Here is a 23067-nt window from a genome sequence, read left to right on the forward strand (position 1 = left end):
TCAATTATAAAATTGTTTTCTTTATATATAGTAAAATTATTAGACAAATAATACTCTATTATGTATTTAGTATATAACTGGGTTTTAATGCGTTTATATGATTTGATACTGATAAATTAATTAAAGGACACCAAATAAAGCTCAATTCAATTATCTAAAATCCAAGAAAATAAAATAAAAAGTGGTTGGTGAAACTAAAATTGTGGAAAACACGTTAAGTAGTTAGTTGGTGAAAATGAGATAATGCAGTTCCCAGAAAAATGGAAACATTGAGAAATGGAGAGATAAAAAAGAAAAACGACATGCCCTTCATTGCAAACAACTTGTTATGTGTTCTCTCTCTTTTGGAAAAGAAACGGGACAAAAAGTTATGGTTGTAATAATTAATTATATTTAGTTTTATTCTTATTCAATAAAATAAATAAATTGAAGGTAAATTCAATTATTCTGTTATTCTACTTTTTTATCTTAATTTATTATTCCTTCTCATAGTTAAATGGTTAGTTAGTGAAACTAAATCTAGTGCCATAATTTTCTTATTTGTGGGTCCTCAATCAATAATATAATCACAATAATAATAATAATAATAATAATAATAATAATAATAATAATAATAATAATAATAATAATAATAATAAGGAATTTGGTGGATTCCATTAAACGGAAGTTTATCTGTTACCAATCCAAAACTGGACTAAAAACCAGTTACAATTTGAAAGTCAGAAGAAATAATAGATTTTAGTTAAGTTTATTTAAATTTAAAAAAACTAATATGCTTTTACATAATTCTCTAACACTTAACGAATAAACTCAAACTCAAATGTTTGAACTTATCAGAAGCTGTATATTTTAAAATTTCAGTGAAAAGTCCATTTTCCCAAAAGTACTTTTAATTTTTTTAATATTAAACTGTTTAACCCAATCAATTCAACTTAAAGATGTGCTTTTGCAATTCAATTTCAGTGCTTATTCTGTCATCACCATCTTCCTCACAACACAAAGGCAAAAAGTAAACAGAGGAAGGGGTGGCGTCGTGCGGCAGCATTGAGGGCAACCCATCTCTTATTGGGCGTGCTGAACAGTGACAGTATCTCCAGTGATGGCATCTTCAAGGCAGCAACGACGAACGGAACTTGTCGGAGGAGACCAGTGGTGGCTCTCGGGCCCACCATGGCTCACATTTTGGGGTGCGTCAGTGGAGGCTACAGATGCGACTTCGATTTGGATGGTGAACGCGAAGGTGGAACGTCCAAAAGGGTTGGTTTGTTCAATCTACCAAAAGATCGAAAATGTGTCCGTGTAAAGTTGGACTTGGAAAATGTTGATGAATTTGTATCTGTTCTGCATATGTGAGAATGATTTTATGATGGTGCTGTTTGAGAATTTGGAAGTGGGTGGATAAGAAAAAAAAAAACCAGATAAAGAAAAGTTTTCTTTTAAAGGTTAAAAAGTAGAGCTGGATTTTATAAAAAAAATAATTAATTTTAAAAATAAAATTTAACACGTGATAGTCACATGTCATTTGTCACATGAAAAAAATAAAAGAATCAGGATCAAAATGTTTTAAAGTTTCGCACAGAAATCATTTCCAATTTTGTTTGCGTAATAATATTGAAACTAAAATGATATTTAACTATATAAACTATCTTAACGTGCACAAGCCATTACTCAAACAAAATTGTACAAGTCTTGACTTCACACATTCTCCTTTTCAAGACATATTCATGTCTCACCCATATTTCTTCTAAGTGAGCTACAAATGAAAGTCGTAAAATCAATGATAATTATAAAGGCCACATGGTCAAATCAAACTCTAGATATAGTTCAGTTACTAGTGTTTCCAAAATCAGAGGTCCCACAACGGAGATTATGATAATGAAAGTGTTTTGTTTTAAAAAAACAAATTCATGCAATGTTCAATTATTCACTTTTAAATACTACGACTGATGAAAAATAATGATTTTTGTTTAGGAGGTCTAACTTAATTGGTTGAAAAGGGTATGTGTGAGTTGTTTTAAACTCCTGAGATGTTAAAAATTTTCTATTCATAGTTGGTCAGACTATAATATAAATACACCATAGATGAAGAATGGTTATTTTATGCAGACAAACGTTTAAAGTTGTATTGCTTTGCATGATAAGAAATTAAGTTTTCAAGATGCCACAGACTACCAGAACAGTTGCTAGTAAGGAATGCAAAAGAATCATAAAATAACTTGCTAAGTTGCATAATGCTATGGCTAAACAGAACCAGCGTATAAAAAGGTCAAGAAAATTGAAATGTAGAGTTAGAAGATATATAACTTACATGGGAATATTTCTATGGGGAGAATTGGCATGTACAATTAGAATGCAGGGAAAAAGCAATCTAATTTTCCAGTTCACTCCTTATCCAATCTTGTGAACACACCAAAGCTTGGACAGTAGCAGGATTAAGTGAGCTCCAATCACGATCAAGGACCCTTCCACTGTGATTAAAGGCCAGTTCAGGCGCAACCTTTGCCATTGGAATTCCTAAAACATTGCGTGCCATCATGGATAAGACAGGATATCTGGGGGTGTGAACTCTCCACCAGTTCAGTATGTTGAAATCAACATTGCGTGGAAAAAGGGGTTCTTCCAAATACTTGTCTAGATCTGATTTTGTACCTTCACCCTGTGAAGTTTCATGGAGAAATTTATCAAACCCCATCAATCGATCCCTTGAATCCTTTGCAGAACCTTGTAAGAGAAGTGGGCCATTGCCAACTTGCCAGGCCAGACCTTGATCGTGAGATGCTAATGGGGAGCCTATCGAATGTTCATTGTATAGAGCTTTCACACCATCAAAGACCTCTTCAATTCGACTTCCAGACATGCTGCCATAAATTTGTGGATAATAATAATCTACCAACTTCATCTTGAATCGAGGGTCTAACATCGCAGCAACTGCCAACCCTAAACTACATTTCTCCCAGTACTCATCAAACTTGCTTCTCAATCTTGACGCCAAAGAACTGATATACTCATCTGAATTCTTGCACCATTCAATCAAATGCAGCTTAACATCACAGAGCTCAGGGAAATATATGTTTGCAGTTGGATACTTATTCTTAGTGAAAACATTTATAACCTCAACAAAAAGCTTCAAGTAGCTGGTAACTGCTGTGATTCTCTCCCACTCTACATCAGATAAACAGACTTTGTAGGCAGTGTCATTTTCTTGCAAGAGAATTAAAACATCCTTGAATTCCAAGGCAACTTCAAGCATTGAGTATGTGGAATTCCATTGTGATGCATTATCTAGACATAAGCCCTTTTGACTCAAGATCCCAACTTCTTTAGCCATCTCATTGAACTTTGCCAGTATAATTTGTGAACTTTTAATGTAACCAATAGTTTCACGAATCTTAATGACTATTTCACTTACAGCTCCCAGAGCATGCTGAACCATAGCATTAATAACATTTGCAGCACATCGTATATCAAATAATTGCCCATTACAATAAAGAAACCTGTTTTGCAGAAGTCTATCACCAATTCTAACGGCAATGTTATCACAGGTAGAGCAACTATCCAGTATCATGGAAAATAGTTTACGGTCTATATCCCAATACATTAGGCAACTCATGATAGCTTCTGAAACCATGTCTTCCGTATGAGAAGGATCAATCCTTATAAAATTTAATATCCTCCTTCTTAACTGCCAGGATTCATCGATGTAATTTGATGTCAAACACAAATACTCTGCATCCCCCACAGCATTCCACACATCAGCACTAAGACTGATTTTCCCAGGCAACTTATCCAACATCTCATTAACTTTTTTTTTCTCTCTCTCATAAATCTCAATACAATCAGCCTCAACCCTATTCAATGACACAAGCTCAAACAATGGCTGCAGATTTTTTACAAAGGCTCTGAAACCAACATGCTCAACCATAGCCAATGGATATCCATGTAGAATAATCATCCGAGCAAGGTCAAATCGACTCCGTCTTTGATCAAAGTTACTAGTCCCAGGGTTGACAGAGTCATCTTTCAACTGTGTCTGCTCAAATTTAATATTGACAAGACTAAGGGTATTGTCATCTTTGTTTGCATCTTGATCTATATTGAAATTTGCAATTGCTAGAGTTCCTTCCTTTCTCTTTTCTCTTGTAGAAATGTACTGTGCTATGCCATGGCTAGACCTTCTCTGACACCGAATCAAATGGTTCCTTAAATGTGATGTTCCACTGGTACTTGAACCACTAAGTTTCTTTTTGCAATGCCTACAAACAGCCACACAGGTGTCGCCTTTTTTAATCCTATCAAAATCATTCCACACCACCGATTTTAACCTACTAGATTTGACAATGACAGCATCAGACATGTCCATTGCATGAACCTGAAAGAAAGCCCCTATCAAATTTAATTCAAACATTTCCATTTACATGGTTAAAATGTACTGTATGCTATGTGATGTGGTGCATGTGTGTTTATAATGATGAAACTGGAAGGAGATTCTAAATCTAAATTGTAAAAAAGTTGTTACTGTATGGAGGTTAGGAATACCTAGTCCAGTTTTCAGAACTAATATTCATATAGAGTTTAAAAAAATATGAATGGATATTATCAGAAGGATTCAGAAAGGGATGGGTTAAGATGAAATACAAGAGGATGGAACAGGGCACAATGTCGCTAAAAGCCTAAAGTTACAAATAAACTCAATATTACAATATTCACGAGTTTCCCAGCATACAATGCTACTAGTTTAAAAGTTTTAAAACCAAAGCTCCAGATACAGTCTAAGTAATCTTCCGTTCAATAAGTGACTAACAAAATAATAGATGCTTAAACTTTTAATCTTGCCTCTAGGCATCATAATGTATCTTAGATCATCAATGGAAGCCTACGTAGTGTAATATTATTTAGTACCAGACACTGTCCAAGTTTAAGAAGCAAGAACTGCATAATGGAAACAATCACATCAAAAAAGCTTATTTCTATTTTAAAAGTTGAAAATAGAAAGACAATGGGTTGTTTGTCACAATTCCACAGAGGTAACAGCTATCCTTTAATCAAATTTGATTATTCTAATGGCATCGAAGTCCACTATGTATACATCAATAACAAAATGCATCCAGGAAATTTCATTCAACTCAATTAATCCAACATCTATCTAATTAATCCTCAACTGCAGAAGTAACTCTCAGTGGAGAATGATCCCTTCTCACAATATGAATTCTTCATTCACTAAGGGTAACATACTTGTATAAAATCCAAAGATAAAAACTAGAAAGTGAAGAAGATCAGACAAAGTTACACGAGGTCCAAAATTTCATTACTCAGCCCAGATTGATAGAAAATAACATGCAGTAGAATTCAATCTCAAAAATTCAAAACAAATGTAGCAAAAAAATATAAAGCTGGTTGTAAGATCATAGTTTGCTTTGCATTTTGTTGAATATAGTGAATACTATCTAACAAATTTCCCATACCATTCATGATCCATACTAGAAAATACTAAAATTTAGTCAGAGAGACTTTTAGTCAGTGTACAGGACACTGTTAAAAATAAAATAAAATTAAGATATACAAAACCTAAGAATTTAAAAAGAACATTTGTTACAAATTTTAAAACTAAGAAACGAGAAATCTTGAGTAAATTTATCTTCAACACTTTGCATCGATTCATCACCGAAATTTCACCATTTTCCAGCAAGCAAACTTCCACCCCTGTCATGAGATCAATTGCGTCTAACACCATGCAACCATACAATTCAACCTATGGCAACAAACTAAACATAATAATAACAAAAAGGGAACACCCAAAAGAACACTTCGACTTTTTAAGTAGTAAGTAACCCATACAAATCGTAGATAAACAAAGGAATGATTTTGAGACAAGTTTGAAACACCCATTAAGAAATTCTGGCTAAATCAACAGAGAATTCCCTGTTACAACCGACAAAACATAAATCAATTCTTTTATTTACGAATAAAAGATCACGAAGATAAAAATAAATGTATATATGTAAAAGAAAAAAACATGAGAATGGAGTCCTAGAAAAAAAAACAAGGAAAGAGACAGCGTACCGCGTTGGATAATGGGTGGGATTCGGTGTAGTGCGTAAGAAGAATGAAGAAGGGTTTGGAAGAAAACCCTAATTGGAAGGTGAAAGAGGGAAGAAGAAGGAAAAGGAAGAAGAGAAAGCAACGTGGTCACACTGAGGCAGAAGCGTCCTATTCATCTGCTATTGTGGAAAGTTAAAAGGAACAAATTCATTTATGTAAATACAATTTTTTTTCATATCTTCTTATGTGTTAAGTTTATCTAAATATGGTTGTTTTTTATTTTTAGAACAATAAAATATGATATATATATATATATATATATATTATATAAATATATGGATAATGGGTACGGAAATTTCAAATGTTACATTTTGCAAAGATATAAACTTATAACTATCATGTTTCTATGAACTTAAAAACATATTGTATTTTGTATGAAAATAATGTTTTGTTTATGAATTAATATTATAAGTCGAAAGATCATCACGCTAAATGTTTTTTATTGCTATGGTCTTATTAATATAGTACACAAACTATGAAATTTAAAGTTATCTCGCGTGACACTGGAAGTGTTGTAAGTGTCAAGTGTTAGAATTTCAATATAATTTTAATATTTATTTTTGTATTTAATTTAGTTTAATTTTTATAAAAAATAATATAATATAATTTTTTTTCAAATTGTATAAAATTTATTTTTTGTATAATTTTATGTGGATGCTTTTATTAAAATTAATGTTTTTAATAAATAATTTTGAAAAAAATAATTAACTCTAAAACCTATATCAAATTGAAACTAAAAATTAACTTTGACTAAAAAAATTTAAAAATATTACAAATTAATATATAATACAATTTATACATTATTAATGGAAAGAATCAAATTAATTATTTTTAATAAAGTGATAAACAAATTAAGACAAAAAAATAAAAAACCAATTTGACATTTGATAAAAAAAGATAATTAAACCTAAAGCATAACTGCTATGTAAAAGTCTTTATTGTTTTTTTTTTATCTTTATAATCTTATAGGTAATTAGTTCTCCAACTCAACTATATCAAAAATTTAAATGGGATGAACTCGATTTACAACTTAGATACAAAAAGTAAGTTAACTTGTATTTATTTATTTCTTAATTTATAATAACATATAAAGAATGTTTTCTAGTTTTCTATAAATAAATTATTTCTATTTTATTTTTAATAATATTTTAAAATTAAAATAAAAAATCCACGTTTGATGAACGAGAAAAGAGTGGAAAGCTAACTATTTTATCTTCTACTTTTACAATTAATATCAAACAGGAATATCTTCCTATATATTGTTATAAATTAAAATAATATATTAAATAAGGTGTCTCGTTATATATAGAGATATAAAGATGAGAAACATCAATATAACAACTAGGAAATATATTCCTATATTAATGGAATTTAATTCACTTTATACACCCTATAACCACTTTATATATTAGGGAATTAGTGTAATATTTTTCTTAATTAAATAATTATTCATCAAATTTTATCTATATAAAATCTTTTAAATGAAATAATTTTTTTAAATTAACAATTAATAAACTATTTTATGTTTTAGAAAATCTTTTAAATAAAATAAACCTTAATAATTAATAAACCTTTTTTATCTTTTAGAAAATCCTTTAAACAAAATAATCTTTTAAATTAATAAATTATTTTATCTATTACCATAATATTTTTAATAAAATAATTAATAAATCACATTGAAAATATATTTTTTAATTGTTATAAATTTTAAGATCTTAACTTTTTTTTATAAAAATAATAAAAGTTACTGTCTTACATTTGTAGTATCATTTTATATTACCTTCAAAAAAATCACATTTTTTAACTCCTGGATACAAATAAATAAGATGACCAACAAGATAAATAACTTAAAAAAAAAATCTTAATTTGTATTTATTTTTTTAAAATTAAAATTGACTGTTTACCAAAAGTACCGTTAGTTATTCATCAATTTGAAGGATTGTCGAGATATTTATAAAAAAAATAGATTTGATTTTATCGAAATATTTTTAGTAGTTTCAAATTTTATTCCCATTAGTTTTAATTTTATATATTGGTTTTATTACTAGCCTATGAATTAAAAAATATGAGGAATTTTGTTTCTTAGAATGAATTCTGCTTGTTTCCTAATTTTAAGAACATTTAAAACAAATATTCAAAACTTTGTTTTCAGAAAATAAAAATTCAAGCTAAATCTTGTTGGAAAAATCGTACCGATTTTGCACAACGAAATAAAAGAGTAATCGGTTTTTACGATTGTTAAAGAGCGTAAAGTATGTTTGGTCAATTAAAATGGTTTCTTTAAATTTCTTAAAAAAAATATTATCGAACAGTTGACGTGCAGAAAATATAAAGAGTGTATGGAGTAAAAAAATCACACAAATGATTTTTATCCTGGTTCGAATCAAAAGACTCTACGTCCAGTCGTTAATCACTATAAATAGTGATTAACCTTTTCACTAAAATATTGTTCACAGATTACAATAAGATGAAATACAAATAAGAACAGAAAGAACCTTCCTTTGACAAACAAACCGAAAGTAAACTGCTCAGCCAACTTGAAGAGAACCGCTCCGACCTTAGATACACTAAGTGCAAGCTTCTCCTATTCACAAGACTTGACAAGAGCACATTATCACTTGAGAACTTCCTCAAACAAACTGTATTCTCAAAAGTGGCATAGATTCCTTTTCACTCACAGAAAGTTTCCCTTAGGCACACAGCTCTAATACTCTCAAAATGAAAAGCTACTTTCTAAGAGCTGTGGAAAATACTATTTATAAGCCCAGGTTTGTGCAGAGTCAGAAACTGAAAAGACATCTCCCAAATGCCAGTGATAATCGATTATTATAAGTGATAATCGATTATCTGCGAGACTTGGAACATTTAGGATATTAACTCTTCAACCGGTTTGTTCCAGTTCTTCACCTTCTTCCACCGGTCAGCTCGAGCCCCCACTGCCTTCTATTGTTCAGCTCGAGCCCTCACCGCCTTCTATCGTTCAGCTAGAGCCCTCACAGTCTGATACCGTTCGGTTACCTTCTTCTTCTCTCTCACAATTTTCCACTACTCGGCTCAATTATAATATACCATCCAACTCTTAGCATTTTATTCTATAGTGTTAGTTGAACACAATATCGTTCGGTCTTGTACATGTGTTGTGTTTATCTGTCTTATTCGGCTTTCAACTGCTATACGCCGTTCGGTCTTCAATTGCGTTCGGCCAGTGTTTGTCCTGTGTTAGGACTTCATTTGTTAGTGATCGTTCAATCTTCAACTGTTATACACCGTTCGGTTTGCATCTGAACTCTTGTTCCCTTTCCTCGCAAACCAACATACAGGAGTGCTTTTAAACTTAAGACAACAAGGGTCTTCATATTCACTAGTGCAAAAAGGGCTTTAGACGTCTATTATTTTGGGCTTTTAACGTCTGATCGCTGTCCGACATCTATATGGGTGACGTTAATGAGACGTCGGACCCTATAAGTCGAACGTCTATATAGACGTCTGATCCATACAATTCAGACGTCTATATAAACGTCTGACACTATAGATCAGACGTCTAAAATGTTGTCGTATTTGATTGGATCTTCTTTCGCTTGAGGCCTCTCGGGTTGCTCCTAGCTCATGGTGATTCGAGTTTACAACTTTATATTTTAGTTGAAGAGAATGTATTGTACGTTTTTTTTCTATTGGATGGTTTTAAAAACGGTTTAATCCTTTTCGACATCCCTATTTATGCAGGATTGTCTCAGATAGGTCCTCGTTTTCTAAAGTGTGTCAAAATGGTCCTTAATTTTGAAAATTGAAATCAATTGAGACCTTCCCGTTAAGTTGGCTGGACGGCGTTAAAGAAATTGATGCGTGGGTTGCTGAGATGATCAAATGGTACTGACGGGGCACAATACTGTTGTTGACCTAGCTTAATGGTGAGTTTTTATATTTAAAAAAGTTAAATTTTTAAATCAAAACGGAACGTTTTGATTTTTAACAGAATAAATGAACGTTTAAATCAAAACGCAACGTTTTGATTTTTAACCTTCTTCTTTGGTTGTTACTGGCCAAGGGTCTTACCTCGGAGGGTTCTATTGGGGTCACATTTTCTTCTAGGCTTGTTCACCACTTCTCTGAAGAGGCTAAGGTTCATCTGGCTTCAAGGGGCAACGGTTCTGCACTTCAATCTTGGCCTGAGAGAAACAGCTCTGAGTATTTGAGGTTGCTTCTTAGAAGTGACGTGACACGGTAGAGGATGAGGCTTGGCTCGCAGTATGAAACTCTTTACCCTTCTGAAGGTGGCCAGACCTTCTCCTTTGGCAATGTGCTTCATTGGTGAGTAAGTCTGGGAAAGTTATCAGGAAAATAAAGTTCGAGTTTTTTGTTCTGTACTTTCTGATTCTTGCGTGACCCTATGAAGGTCTGGAGTACTGTGAGTTAACAAGCTTCGTTTCATTATTATGGATGAACTATTCATTTGTTACATGAATTTGTCCTCATTCTAAGTTTTAGTCTTTACTTGAGAAAACGATAAATCTTTTAGTTTTAGTCATTTCTAACCCTAGAGAACAATTTCTGGAGGTGTAAAATCGTTACAGAAGAGTGTTTATGGACTAAACCTTAAAATAGAAGTTACTTTTGATTTAAACGTTCATTTATTCATTTAAAAATTAATACGTTGCATTTTGATTTAAAAATTTAACTTTTTTAAATATAAAAACTCACCATTAAGTCAGGTCAACAACAGTACTGTGCCACGTCAGTACCATTTGGTCATCTCAGCAACCCACGCACCAATTTCTTTAACGCCGTCCAGCCAACTTAACGGGAAGGTCTCAATTGATTTCAATTTTCAAAATTAAGGACCATTTTGACACACTTTAGAAAACGAGGACCTATCTGAGACAATCCTGCACAAATAGGGATGTCGAAAAGGATTAAACCTTTTAAAAACGTAGTGGAGGGAATTGGAGGAGTGCAAAACGCAAGAAATCGCCACCCAAGAACGTCGCCCAAGGACACGAGCAAAACTGCACCAAAAATCAACGAAAACACATTTTAATCGGTTCAAATGAAAGATAATGCATCAAAGAGTGATGTAATTGGAGTAAAATTAATTTTAAACGAGGCAAAAGTGAGAAAACGAACCTGAAAAACGTAGCCCGTGGAGAGAAAACGCGAGGAAGATGATGAAAAGTGAGTGCACGTAATTGCTGCCTCACGTTCGCGGTGTTTTAATGCAGCCATATAGAAGTCGGTTCCCCCCACATTAGACGTCTAAAGGGCTTTAGAAGTCGGATTGGCGGGATCGGACGTCTAAATGAAATTAAAAAGTGACTTTTTAGATTTCAAAATGAGTATATAGAAGTCGGTTCCCCCCACATCAGACGTCTAAAGGTCTTTAGAAGTCGGATTGGCGGGATCAGACATCTAAATGGAGTTAAAAAGTGACCTTTTAGATTTCAAAAAATGAGTATATAGAAGTCGGTTCCCCCACATCAGACGTCTAAAGGTCTTTAGAAGTCGGATTGGCGGGTCGGACGTCTAAATAGAGTCAAAAAGTGATTTTTTAGATTTCAAAAATGAGTATATATAAGTGTGTTCCTCCCACATCAGACGTCTATATGGCTTTAGATGTCAGATTGGTGGGATTGGACGTCTAAATGGAGTTAAAAAGTGACTTTTTAGATTTCAAAAATTAGTATATAAAGGTCGGTTCCCCCCACATCAGACGTCTAAAGGTCTTTAGAAGTCGGATTGGCGGGATTGGACGTCTAAATGAAGTTAAAAAGTGACTTTTTAGATTTCAAAATGAGTATATAGAAGTCGGTTCCCCCCACATCAAACGTCTAAAGGTCTTTAGAAGTCGGATTGAAGGGATCGGACGTCGAAATGGAGTTAAAAAGTGACTTATTAGATTTTAAAAATAAGTATATATAGAAGTCTGTTCCCCCACATCAAACGTCTATATGTCTTTAGACGTCTGTTCCCTCCAGAACAGACGTCTATATGGTTGTTTTATTTATGAAAAATGTCACCGGTCATTTTTTACGTTGGATAGAGGATCGGACGTCTAAAGGGTGACGTTAAAGGCCTTTTCTGCACTAGTGATTGTTCACTTTGTAACATCATCAAAATCATTTTCTTCAAGACACCAATGTTCCTCATTAGTAACAATCCCCCTTTTTTATGATGATAAAAAATCCCTTGTTTAAAAGCATCTCTGTGTATCTGCATAGTATACAAACTTACAAACATAGAAACAGGTTAGTAGTAACTACATTAGAACTTTGTCTCTTCTCCCCCTTTCTTGATCATAAGCAAAAAGCAAGTAGAAGTACTCACCTTAAATGTTGCTCACCTCAACAAAAAAATGCAATTCAAATATTATAAGGGGAAAAAATAATTTATCTAGAGTAGAGATAAATAACATGATATCAAACAAACTTATATATCTCCCCTTCAAATAGATACCAGTTATCACAAGATTATGACATAAGATGTCAATCAAAAATTTCTCCCCCTAAACATATTCCCCTATTAATCCCTTTTGGCATGCCTCTGTTACCGCTCGACTTCTCTTGTTGATACCTTTCGGTTGCCCCTGTTATCGTTCGGTTACTATCCTAAACCCCTATCTATCCTCCTATATCTTAACAAAATTAGTTTTGATTGCAAGCCAGGATAATCGATTATTCCACGTAATAATCGATTATTTGCGAACCTAAGACTTTATCTAAAAGCTCAGAATAATCGATTATATCCTTATGATAATCGATTAAAGACACTGGAAGTACGAAAAACTTGAAAAGGACAGAAATCTTAATTCTAAGACATATCTATAACTCCTAACTCTCTTCTAAGATCATAGAACCTATCTTTGGGTAATGCTTTTGTGAAAGTATCTGCAAATTAATGCAAAGTGTCAATATATTCTATTGTGCAATCCCCCTTTTGGATTGATCTCTTAAGAAGTGATGCCTTATCTTTATGTGCTTAGTTCAAATCATTTAGCATTGCATAAGCATTTCACAACTCATAGTGTGTTTAACCTTGCACAACAACATGTATTTAAACTAAATAGAAATTGATTCAATTCAGTTTTTATTTGAACAAAAAATGAATTAAACAAGATGCAAACAGATTTCTCATTAACTTATAAATGCTTCCAACAATTAAAATTCAACAGAAAACACATGAACAACATAGTGCTTATGGCTAATATATCACCAAGCCTTTGTTTGGTTGCTAATTGCACCAACAACTAACTGAACCACATAGTTACAAATTTAAAAAAATTCTCCTCAAACTAGTAAAAAATGCATCAATCATAGGTTTAACATATGACCAAACATAAATAAATACAACAGTTTAAACATCACTTAGCTCAATCACGTGGTGCTCGAACCAAGGTTTTGAATACCACTTGATGTATTCATTCCATGGCCTGAAGCATCAATTCCAAAAGCAGAATACCATGGAGTTTTTCTTTTTTTTTTTTTCTGAAAACTTATCATGTAAAAAAAGAATAGAGTTTTGGTCCCCACAATCTCATTTGGGTCCTTTGAAGTTAGAGACAAATTATTTTATAACAGGAATCCAAGTATATTTTCCTTTAGGAACATCAAAATGCTTTATTCTACATTTGTTAGGAGTGTTCCCCTTTTTCATACAGTAAGAACATGTGACAACATTTGGGTTCCTATAATAAGATGTTCTTTTTCACCCACACCCTACGAGTTCTTTTAATTTGGTTCTTACAAAGCACACTCTTATTTTTGAAAGACTTCTTCTTAACTTGATTATTTATACAAGATGCAGATTGTGTAGCCTTCTTAAGAAAATTTTCTAAAATATCAATATTAAGCATATGACTCTTACATGAAAGGCATTCAACAGGATGTTCAACAACAATAGACTCATTCATTTCTAAGTTGCATATTTTATTTCTTAAAATAACTTCTTCATCTAATGTCTTCTCATATTTAATTTTCAAATCCTTAAACTCATTTTTCAAATTTTTATGAGCAACATCTAATTTCTCATATTCATTTAACAATTCAAGAAAGGATTTTTGTAAATCAAATTCACTAGTGTCAAGGCTAGAGCACATTTCTTGGCTTGCACTGTCATCAACATTAGTTGTCAAACACAAGTTTGTTTCTTCAACATAATCACTTGAGCTACTTGAGTCATTATCATTCCAAGAAATGTAGACCTTCTTCTTTTTGACTTTTCTTTTCCTTTTTTCTTCATTTCTCTTATTATTTGAACAATCAAATTTTATATGGCCTCTTTCACCACATCTATAACATTTGAAGCTTGATGAGTAGCCTTGATTTTCCTTCTTTTTCTTCAAGAATTGGCTTTCAAATGATTCACCGTTGGCCATCAAGCATAAATTTTCTCGCTCATTAGAATCACTCGAGCTTGGGGAGTTTGATGTAGGGCTTAAATTTGAGCAAGTCAATTTATCCACATCTATGACTTCATTATAAGTGAGTTTTAAAAATTCCCACATTTCCTGTGCACTTTTATAAACAGAAACTTTGAAGAAATCATCAATGGTTAGTGCAGATAAAATTATATTTCTGCCCTTAATATCATATTGGGCTATCCTATTTTCCTCAACAGTTCAGTTAAAATAAGGTTTTTCCACTTCAACACCATCAACAGTACTTTTAGGAATATAAGGACCATTTTTTTACAGCTTCCCAGATGCCTCTATCAATAGACCCCATGAAAATTTCCATTATGACTTTCTAGAATGCATACTTATCAATGGTAAAAAGTGGTGGTCTATTGATGGAAGCACCTTCGACGTAAACTTGATTTCGATCGGCCATTTTCGAAAAATTTGAAAGAATATCAAAGCAAGCTTTGATACCAATTGTTGGAACAATCGGTACCAATTTTGCGCAGCGAAATAAACAAGTAATCGGTTTTGCGATTGTTAAAGAGCATACAGTGTGTTCGGTCAATTAAAATGGTTCCTTTAATTTTCTTACAAAAATATTATCGAATAGTTGATGTGCAGAAAATATAAAGAGTGTATGAAGTAGAAAAATCACACAAATGATTTTTATTCTAGTTCGAATCAAAAGATTCTACGTCCAGTCGTTAATCACTATAAATAGTGATTAACCTTTTCACTAAACTATTGTTCACAGATTACAATAAGATGAAATACAAATAAGAACAGAAAGAACCTTCTTTCGACATACGAACTGGAAGTAAACTGCTCAGCCAACTTGAAGAGAACCGCTTTGACCTTAAACACACTAAGTGCAAGCTTCTCCTATTTACAAGACTTGACAGAAGCACACTATCACATAAGAACTTCCTCAAACAAACTGTATTCTCAAAAGTGGCATAGATTCATTTTCACTCATAGAGAGCTTCCCTTAGGCACACAACTCTAATACTCTCAAAATGAAAAGTTACTTTCTAAGAGCTGTGGAAAATACTATTTATAAGCCCAGGTTCGTGCAGAGTCAGAAACAGAAAAGACATCTCCCAACTACCAATGATAATCGATTATTGTAAGTGATAATCGATTATCTGCGAGACTTGGAACATTTAGGATATTAACTCTTCAACTAGTCAGTTCCAATTCTTCACCTTCTTCAACCGTTTCGGCTCGAGCCCTCACTGCTTTCTGTTGTTCAGCTCGAGCCCTAACAGCCTTATACCGTTCGGTTACCTTCTTCTACTCTCTCACAGCTTTCCACCGGTCGGCTCAATTCTCATATTCCATCCAACTCTTAGCATTTTATTATACAATGTTAGTTGAACACAATATCGTTCGGTCTTGTACATGTGTTGTGTTTATCTGTCTTATTCGGCTTTCAACTGCTATACGCCGTTCGGTCTTCAATTGCGTTCGGCCAGTGTTTGTCCTGTGTTAGGACTTCATTTGTTAGTGATCGTTCAATCTTCAACTGTTATACACCGTTCGGTTTGCATCTGAACTCTTGTTCCCTTTCCTCGCAAACCAACATACAAGAGGTGTTTTTAAACTTTAGACAACAAGGGTCTTCATATTCTTCACTTTGTAACATCATCAAAATCATTGTCTTCAAAAGACCAATGCTCCTCATTGGTAACGAATCTAAGTACATCAAATGAGAAGATGACATGTGTTAAAAAGAATTCATGCATGGAATGTTTTTAAAATTAGAAATATGAAATAAAAAGTTTTATGTTGTAAGTGTAATTTTGAAAAGTTTGCTAAGAGCTTGAAGCTCTTAACCTCCTCTTTTCAAATTCCAAACATAAAACCTATCAAAATGTATAAAGACTACATCTCACATAGTATCATTAAACCAAACAAGATAGTTTATTTGCTTTTCTAGTTTTAATATGTTTGTTAAGTTTGTACAACTTAAATTCCCTAATAATTTTTTTTAATCGGTAATCATTACAAAGGAAAACCTCACATTAAATCTCACATTTGAAATAAATTAAATTTGATTCGTTTACTTTATGAATTAAATGATTTTCATCCGAGTTGAATTTAGATTAATTCATTAACATTATTTTTTTATTAATTTTATATATTTTTTATAAACTTTTATTATAATTATTTATTATTTTTAACTATAAAAATTGATAAATTAATTATTTAAAATAGTATAATATTATTTCATAATGTTTGAATATAATATTATCCACACAAGGCAAGAATAAGTGTTGTCATACATGATGAACGACTGTTGCAAGAACAATCATTCACATGAATAACGAAAATGTCATGACATTTAGAATTATATGCGATGCATGAGGTAAAAGCTAAATGTGTGGATAATTTTGACAAATGTTGTACTCACTACAATATATAAGGGTTTGCAAAGTATACTGAGCTGCATTGTACTATAAAGATTTGTAGTTAACTATAAAATGGTTCGCCTGAACTGAACTAAAAAATAGTTTAGGCGAACAGAACTGAACTAGTTTTTAGTTCACTTATAGCATAGTGCAGTTCAGTGAACTATTTCTTAGTTTACTTATAATGTAGTTCAGTAAACTAGTCTCACTTCCTTCTAAAACTAAAAAATATTGTTGCAGTCTATAAATGTTTGTCCTACGGATCGAGAAGCTTCTCACACAGCTTTTGAAAAAACAAAAAACTTGTAAGAACTAAATTGGAAAAGTAGAGTTATTGAATACGCAATTCAAAATGAAAATCGATAACTTTGAGATTTAAACATGTATGTCAAGGTTTTACTTTAGTTGTGTCATATGATACAACTCTATTTGCTATCAGATCACTCTTGTTTCCAACTAAAAGTTTGTTAATATTATCACTGGCATAACAATCAATTTCACTAAGCCACTACTTCACATTATTGAAGCTATCTTCATCTTTGTCACGTCATAAACAATCTGTGAAAGGAACCATTTATAGAAGAGTGCAACAAAATCCCCACAAAGATAGGGAACACTCTATTGTTATGAAAACATTCATTTGGAGAGGATAGATGCTTAGAATGCAAACAACATTCTGCAGGGAAACAAAGGTAAAGACGTGTACTAGCAATGACATAATATTTTATAATTAGAAAGCATGGACAAACTGGTTTGGTTTGCTACTGCATTATTCAAAACAAACTTAATTTTACACCTCCAAAACAATACAGGTAAAAAAATTGTAAATATAATTGGTTACTAGCTTCTGAAAATTCATAAAATGACATGTATATACATCACATAAAATATTTCACATATGGCTACAGCCAACATGAATATACAAAATATTTGAAAGGACAATTAACTAGAAACTCAATACAATCTGGTACACACGATTTACCTATTCATATATAAATATTTTGAACATAGGTTTAAGGAAAGCACATAGTAAAGTAGCAGCACAAAGGGGCAAAGGTAGAAAAAGGCAAACTCGAACACAATAATCGAATCATTGTTACCTCGACGGTCAGTACGGTAGCGAAACACACAGGGCCCCTCGATGATTGATGCAACAATAACTATGATTAGGTCCCTCGACGATTGGAGCAATAGAAAATGCGGCAGGGACCCTCGACGACAAGGTCACAGTGGGAAGTGGCTGCGTCACGGCATGGCCAGAGCAGGGCCACCGTGGGTTTTCATTGGAGCTCTCCTTGACGACAAGGTTAAGGTGGCAGCGGTCACGCGTCATAGTAGGGTCAGGGCAGGGTCACCTGGGTTTTCGTTGGAGCCTTCTTTCGATGATAGGGCCACGGTGGGCAATGACTGCATCACGTCAGGGACAAGGTCACCATGGATTTCTCTTGTGTGTTCTTATTCACTAGAAAATACAATTCTAAACAATTAACTGAACTGAAAATTTGAAAAGTTCAGCTTTTCAAAACTAAACTAAAAAATGTAGTATAATTAACTATAATTTAGTACAGATAATGCCCAGCCTTAACAACATAGTCGGACACAATGCAAGTCATGTTTTCAACTTCATAGGTTCTCTGATTGGTAAGGGTCGACCTTAGGGTGATCGAGGATCATATCGTTTTTTAGGGTGTGTGGCTAATTCTGACAAATTTTATACTCATTACAATAAAGGTGGACACGATGCAAGTTCGTGTTTTCAGCTTAATGGGTTCCCTTATTGGTGGGGGATCGACCTTGAGGTGATCGAGGATAAGACCATTCTGAAGAGCGTGGTAGGGGCACAAACAATGCATCTATATATGCTAGCAAGGCCATAATATGGAGCAATAACAATAGTGATAAAGGTGGGCAATCTCAAATCCTATTAAATCTAGGTAAGTTAATAAAGATATCTAGCATCACTCAAGCACAATGGCAACAACTTTTTTCCATTTTAAATGTTCCTGAAACCAAGGATTCTATTATCGATAAGCTTAACATTCCTTGGATTATTGATAACGGTGTCTCACATCATGTGATAGAAAATTTATCTTGTTTGATAAATGTGAAAAAAAAATTACAAACATGTTAGTGGGATTACCGAATAGGAAGGACGCCATTGTTATGAATGAGGGTAGTGTGATTTTGGATGAGGATTTACATCTTGATAATGTTATGTTGGTGCCTCAATTAACTTGTAACTTAATTTTTGTATCATAATTAATTGATTCTTCCAACTGTATTGTTCAATTTACTAATGCATTGTGTGTAATACAAGACCAACTAACAAGGACGTTGATTGGAGCAAGTGAACGGGTCGATGAACTTTATTTTGTTTTTTGGGGTATACCAAAGGTGCATACGTTAATGTTGGAAAGGGATTTGTTAACTGATATGTGGCATAAGCGTTTGGGACACCCATTAGAAAATGAAGGTGCATCTGTGAATTTGCAAGGATAAGAACAATCACATCTTTAAGGGGATTATGTGGAGACTATAATAAAAATGAAGGAGACAATATAAGTGTGTGGACGGGGAGGTAATCTCTCCATGGAGTTGATATGGTAGTGCAAGAAAAAAATATAGTAAGAGGGATTAGAAATAAAATTTCATCGACAAAATATAAGGATTTTGTTACTCATGTTATTAGAAAAGTAAAGTCCTTAGAAACTTTATCGACTCAACAACATGCCTCAACTAATTAGGAAAAACCTAATACTTTTACAAAGGTACAACTAGCATACATTTTTACTTGAGTGTATAAGCACTTTTTTCCTACATGCATTAAATGACATTAAATATCTTAAACGTTGATTATGAGTTTGATCTATTATATCATCCAAGTAAGGCGAATATGGTGGCAGATGCTCTGAGTAGGAAGACAGTACATGTCATATATGATGGTTAGGGAGTTAGAGTGGCTTAGGAATGTAGGGATATGAAGTTGCATGTTGTTGAGTTGGAGTTAAATTTCATTAGATGCAGTAATGTGGTTGTGTCTAGTAATCTTTTGGGTTTGATCAAAGAGAGGCAATTGTTGGATGCTGGTTTGAAGAAGAAATGAGTATGTTGGGTTCAAATTAGGCCAGAGAGTTTGTGCTGGGAGATGATGGTATTTTGAGGTTTAGAGGCATAGTTTGTGTTCCTAATGATTATGAGTGAAGAAGTTGATTCTTGAGAAATGACATCAAATTCGTTTTAGCATGCATCTTGGCATGACTAAAATGTATCAAGATCTTAAGGAATCTTTTTGGTTGTCTGGCATGAAGAGGGATGAGACACAGTTTGTAGCAGCTTATTTAACTTGTCAACGAGCTAAGGTGGAGCATTAGAGACTTAGTGGTTTGTTGCAGCAGTTGAATGTGCCCGAATTGAAATGTGATAGCATTGGCATGAACTTTGTTACTCATTTACCACAAATGGTCACAGGACATGATGCTATTTGGCATGGCACCTTATGAGGCGTTGTATGACACGGTATAAGACACCCTTGTGTTAGTATCAAGATGGAAAAGTTGTGTTGATAGGGCTTGATTTGCTATAGCAAACCACAAAGAAGGTGAGACTGATACAAGAGAGGATGAAGACATCTTAGAGTAGGCATAAGTCTTATGTTTATTAGAAATGGAGACCGCTATAGTTTGCAGTTGGAGACCATGTCTTTCTACGAGTGACTCCAACCACTGGTGTGGGAAGAGCTATTCGTTCTAGGAAGTTGTCTCCTAGGTTCCTTGGTCCGTACCAGATCCTACGATATGTGAGACCAATGGCTTATAAGATAGCTATGCCTCCTCAACTGTCCAACCTTCATCCGATATTTCATGTTTCAAAGCTTAGAAAGTATGTGTTATATCCCTCTCATGTGTTAGAAGTTGAAGATGCACAAGTCAGAGAAGATCTATCAGTGGAGGTTTAGTCTGTTGAGATTATGGAGAGCCAAACGAAGCAACTTAGAGAAAAAATCATCATTTTAGTCAAAGTTCTTTGGATAGATGACTCTACGCAGAGTTAGAGAGAGTCATGAAATAGTCTTATCCTCACCTATTCTCTAGTAAGTTTAATTTTTTAGGTCAAAAGTTTTTGTTGTTGGGAAGAATGTGAGAACCTAGAAAAGAGTATTGGAGTTGATATGTGTTTTAAAATAATGAGACCGAGTATTTTAATGTTAAAATAATTCAATAATATAAATAGAATTCTATAAACACATCTCATTATCTAAAACACTCAACATCTTTAAAACTCGTTCTTTGAGCTCCCTTTCTCTTCTCTCTAATATTTTTTACTCCTAACTCATCTATTTGTTTGGTATGATGAATGTTGTGGATGTGAAGTTTAATGGTAGAAAATTGGTAATGTTAAGATGTAGATAGTAGATTGAATTATAGGTCATTTTTTGGTTTAAAAGGGAGCTTTTAATAGGCGAGATTTAGAAGTAATGGTCAAAGGGGAGAAACTGCAGTTTTGGATATGTTGTATTGTATTTGAAACTTGTTGAGCTTTGAGTTAATATAAATATAATATAGAAATGGATGGAAGTTAATATGTTGGTTTTTAAAGGTTTTAAGTTCAATCTTAGTGGTTTCGACTTGTGAGATTCTAAAGTAGTATGTAGGTGTTGAAGTAGAGGATTTGGGGTCTGTTTTTGGACCATTTCTGACTGGTTTAGGTTGTTTTTTATGTAAGAAAGGGTGAAAGTGAGTTTATGTAATTTGAAGTAGTCAACTTGGTTTAATGTATCTAATTTAAGCTATAAACCTATTTTTAAATCATTCCAAATGTCTAAGATGCTAGGTTAATCATTTGGATTGGTATAGAAGGCAATTAGGCTGAAAATAGAGGTTTTCACTCTTTTGATGTGGCGCTCAGCAATAGTTAGGGAAGCCTAAGCACCAAAATGCTGAGAGCTTTGGCGCTCAGCTATAGCAGGGTGGCGCTCTGGTGCTAGGTTTACACAAGGAATGACGCTCAACGGTAAGGATGTGTCGCTTAATGCCATTGTCTTTTATGTTTTAACTCTTTGCTATTTCATTCTTTGGCTTTTGTGATTTCTCTTAAGGATTGGTTAGTACTTTATGACATGTTTAGTATGTTATTAATGATTAATGAATATATTTTAAGGTATGCATCAAAGTGTGATTGAATAAGAGTTTCTAAGGATAAATTCTAAGTAGTTGTTTCAAGTTATGTATGAATGTAGGAAGCTCAGTCATGGGGTTATCCTGACACTATAATGGTTATTCATTCTCAATTAGAGAGGAGTGATGCATGTGGTAAAACTAGCAGAAGGTCCTAGTCTATGTTCTCCATTATGGCCTAAGACGCGAAACAAACTAACCTTGTGAACGTGGTAGGGTGAAACCCATTTGCAATGACTTTGCAAAGCAATGAAGGCTACCACAAGTGCATGACCCCATTGCTTGACATTCATACTTTTAATTCAGATGGTCAGATCTAGGTCTATTTAACTTTGTATGAAATATGATGTATGATGAATTCTGATATCATTGACCAATAGAGAGTCTTATAGAAGACTCAAACATTACATGCACAATGAGTGAGCCCACAATGAAAGAAAGAAAGGACTAGAGAAAAGGGGTCGAAAACTTAACTTACTCAGATGAAGAAATTGATCGGTCTGAGAACTCGCCGCTGAAATCACTCATACGATCTCAATTCTTCAATCATATGAGTAGAGAAAAAAAACCTCTTAAAGAAAAGTCAGAGAACTTTAGAAGAGTGATTTATAGGGAAATGATGTGTTTTAAAATAATGAAACTCGTTTATAACAAATCCATTTATATTAAAAGTTTTTAATATTAAAATAATGAGTTTCATTATTTTTAAATCACTATCATTTCTGAAATACTATTTTTTAAATCTTTATAATAAATCTTATACCATATAACTTTTAGTATTATCTTAATAAATGTTATAGAAAATATATTAGTTAATAAGACCACGTTGCTGGTGGTGATGTGAAAGTCATAAAAATAATATTTTTATCTATTATGTTTTCAATATGAACAATAAAAATAACTTACTATTTTATATTAATTGCAATAATATTTTTACATTAATTATGTAATCTCATATATTTTTTTAACATTTATAGAAAAATAAAATGAAAAT

General features: G+C 33.0%; 1 protein-coding gene across 5 annotated transcripts; it reads right to left on the reverse strand.

The window, feature by feature from the left end:
* Nucleotides 1-883: 883 nt before the first annotated feature.
* Nucleotides 884-6207, reverse strand: LOC124822853 (zinc finger BED domain-containing protein RICESLEEPER 2-like). 5 transcript variants are annotated; one of them, XR_015785301.1, is made up of 3 exons: nucleotides 6061-6207; nucleotides 2309-4369; nucleotides 884-1336 (listed from the first exon to the last, which is right to left on the reverse strand). XR_015785301.1 is itself a non-coding variant. In XM_088111044.1 (2 exons), the coding sequence occupies exon 2, from the start codon at nucleotides 4358-4360 to the stop codon at nucleotides 2369-2371; it is 1992 nt and encodes a 663-aa protein (XP_087967170.1). In that variant the 5' UTR covers nucleotides 4361-4369; nucleotides 6061-6207; the 3' UTR covers nucleotides 2242-2368. The 5 variants fall into 5 exon arrangements, 1 of the variants encoding a protein (XP_087967170.1); XR_015785300.1 differs by having other exon boundaries at nucleotides 884-1341; XR_015785302.1 differs by having other exon boundaries at nucleotides 885-1272.
* Between the last annotated feature and the right edge of the window lie 16860 nt (nucleotides 6208-23067).

Source organism: Vigna umbellata, chromosome 3, assembly GCF_029865625.1.
Source record: "Vigna umbellata cultivar VRB3 chromosome 3, Vumbellata_1.0, whole genome shotgun sequence".
NCBI lineage: Eukaryota > Viridiplantae > Streptophyta > Magnoliopsida > Fabales > Fabaceae > Vigna > Vigna umbellata.

What these genes read in the sequence shown, in the direction of transcription:
- LOC124822853 (XM_088111044.1), bottom strand. Translation starts at nt 4,360, where the DNA reads ATGGACATGTCTGATGCTGTCATTGTCAAATCTAGTAGGTTAAAATCG.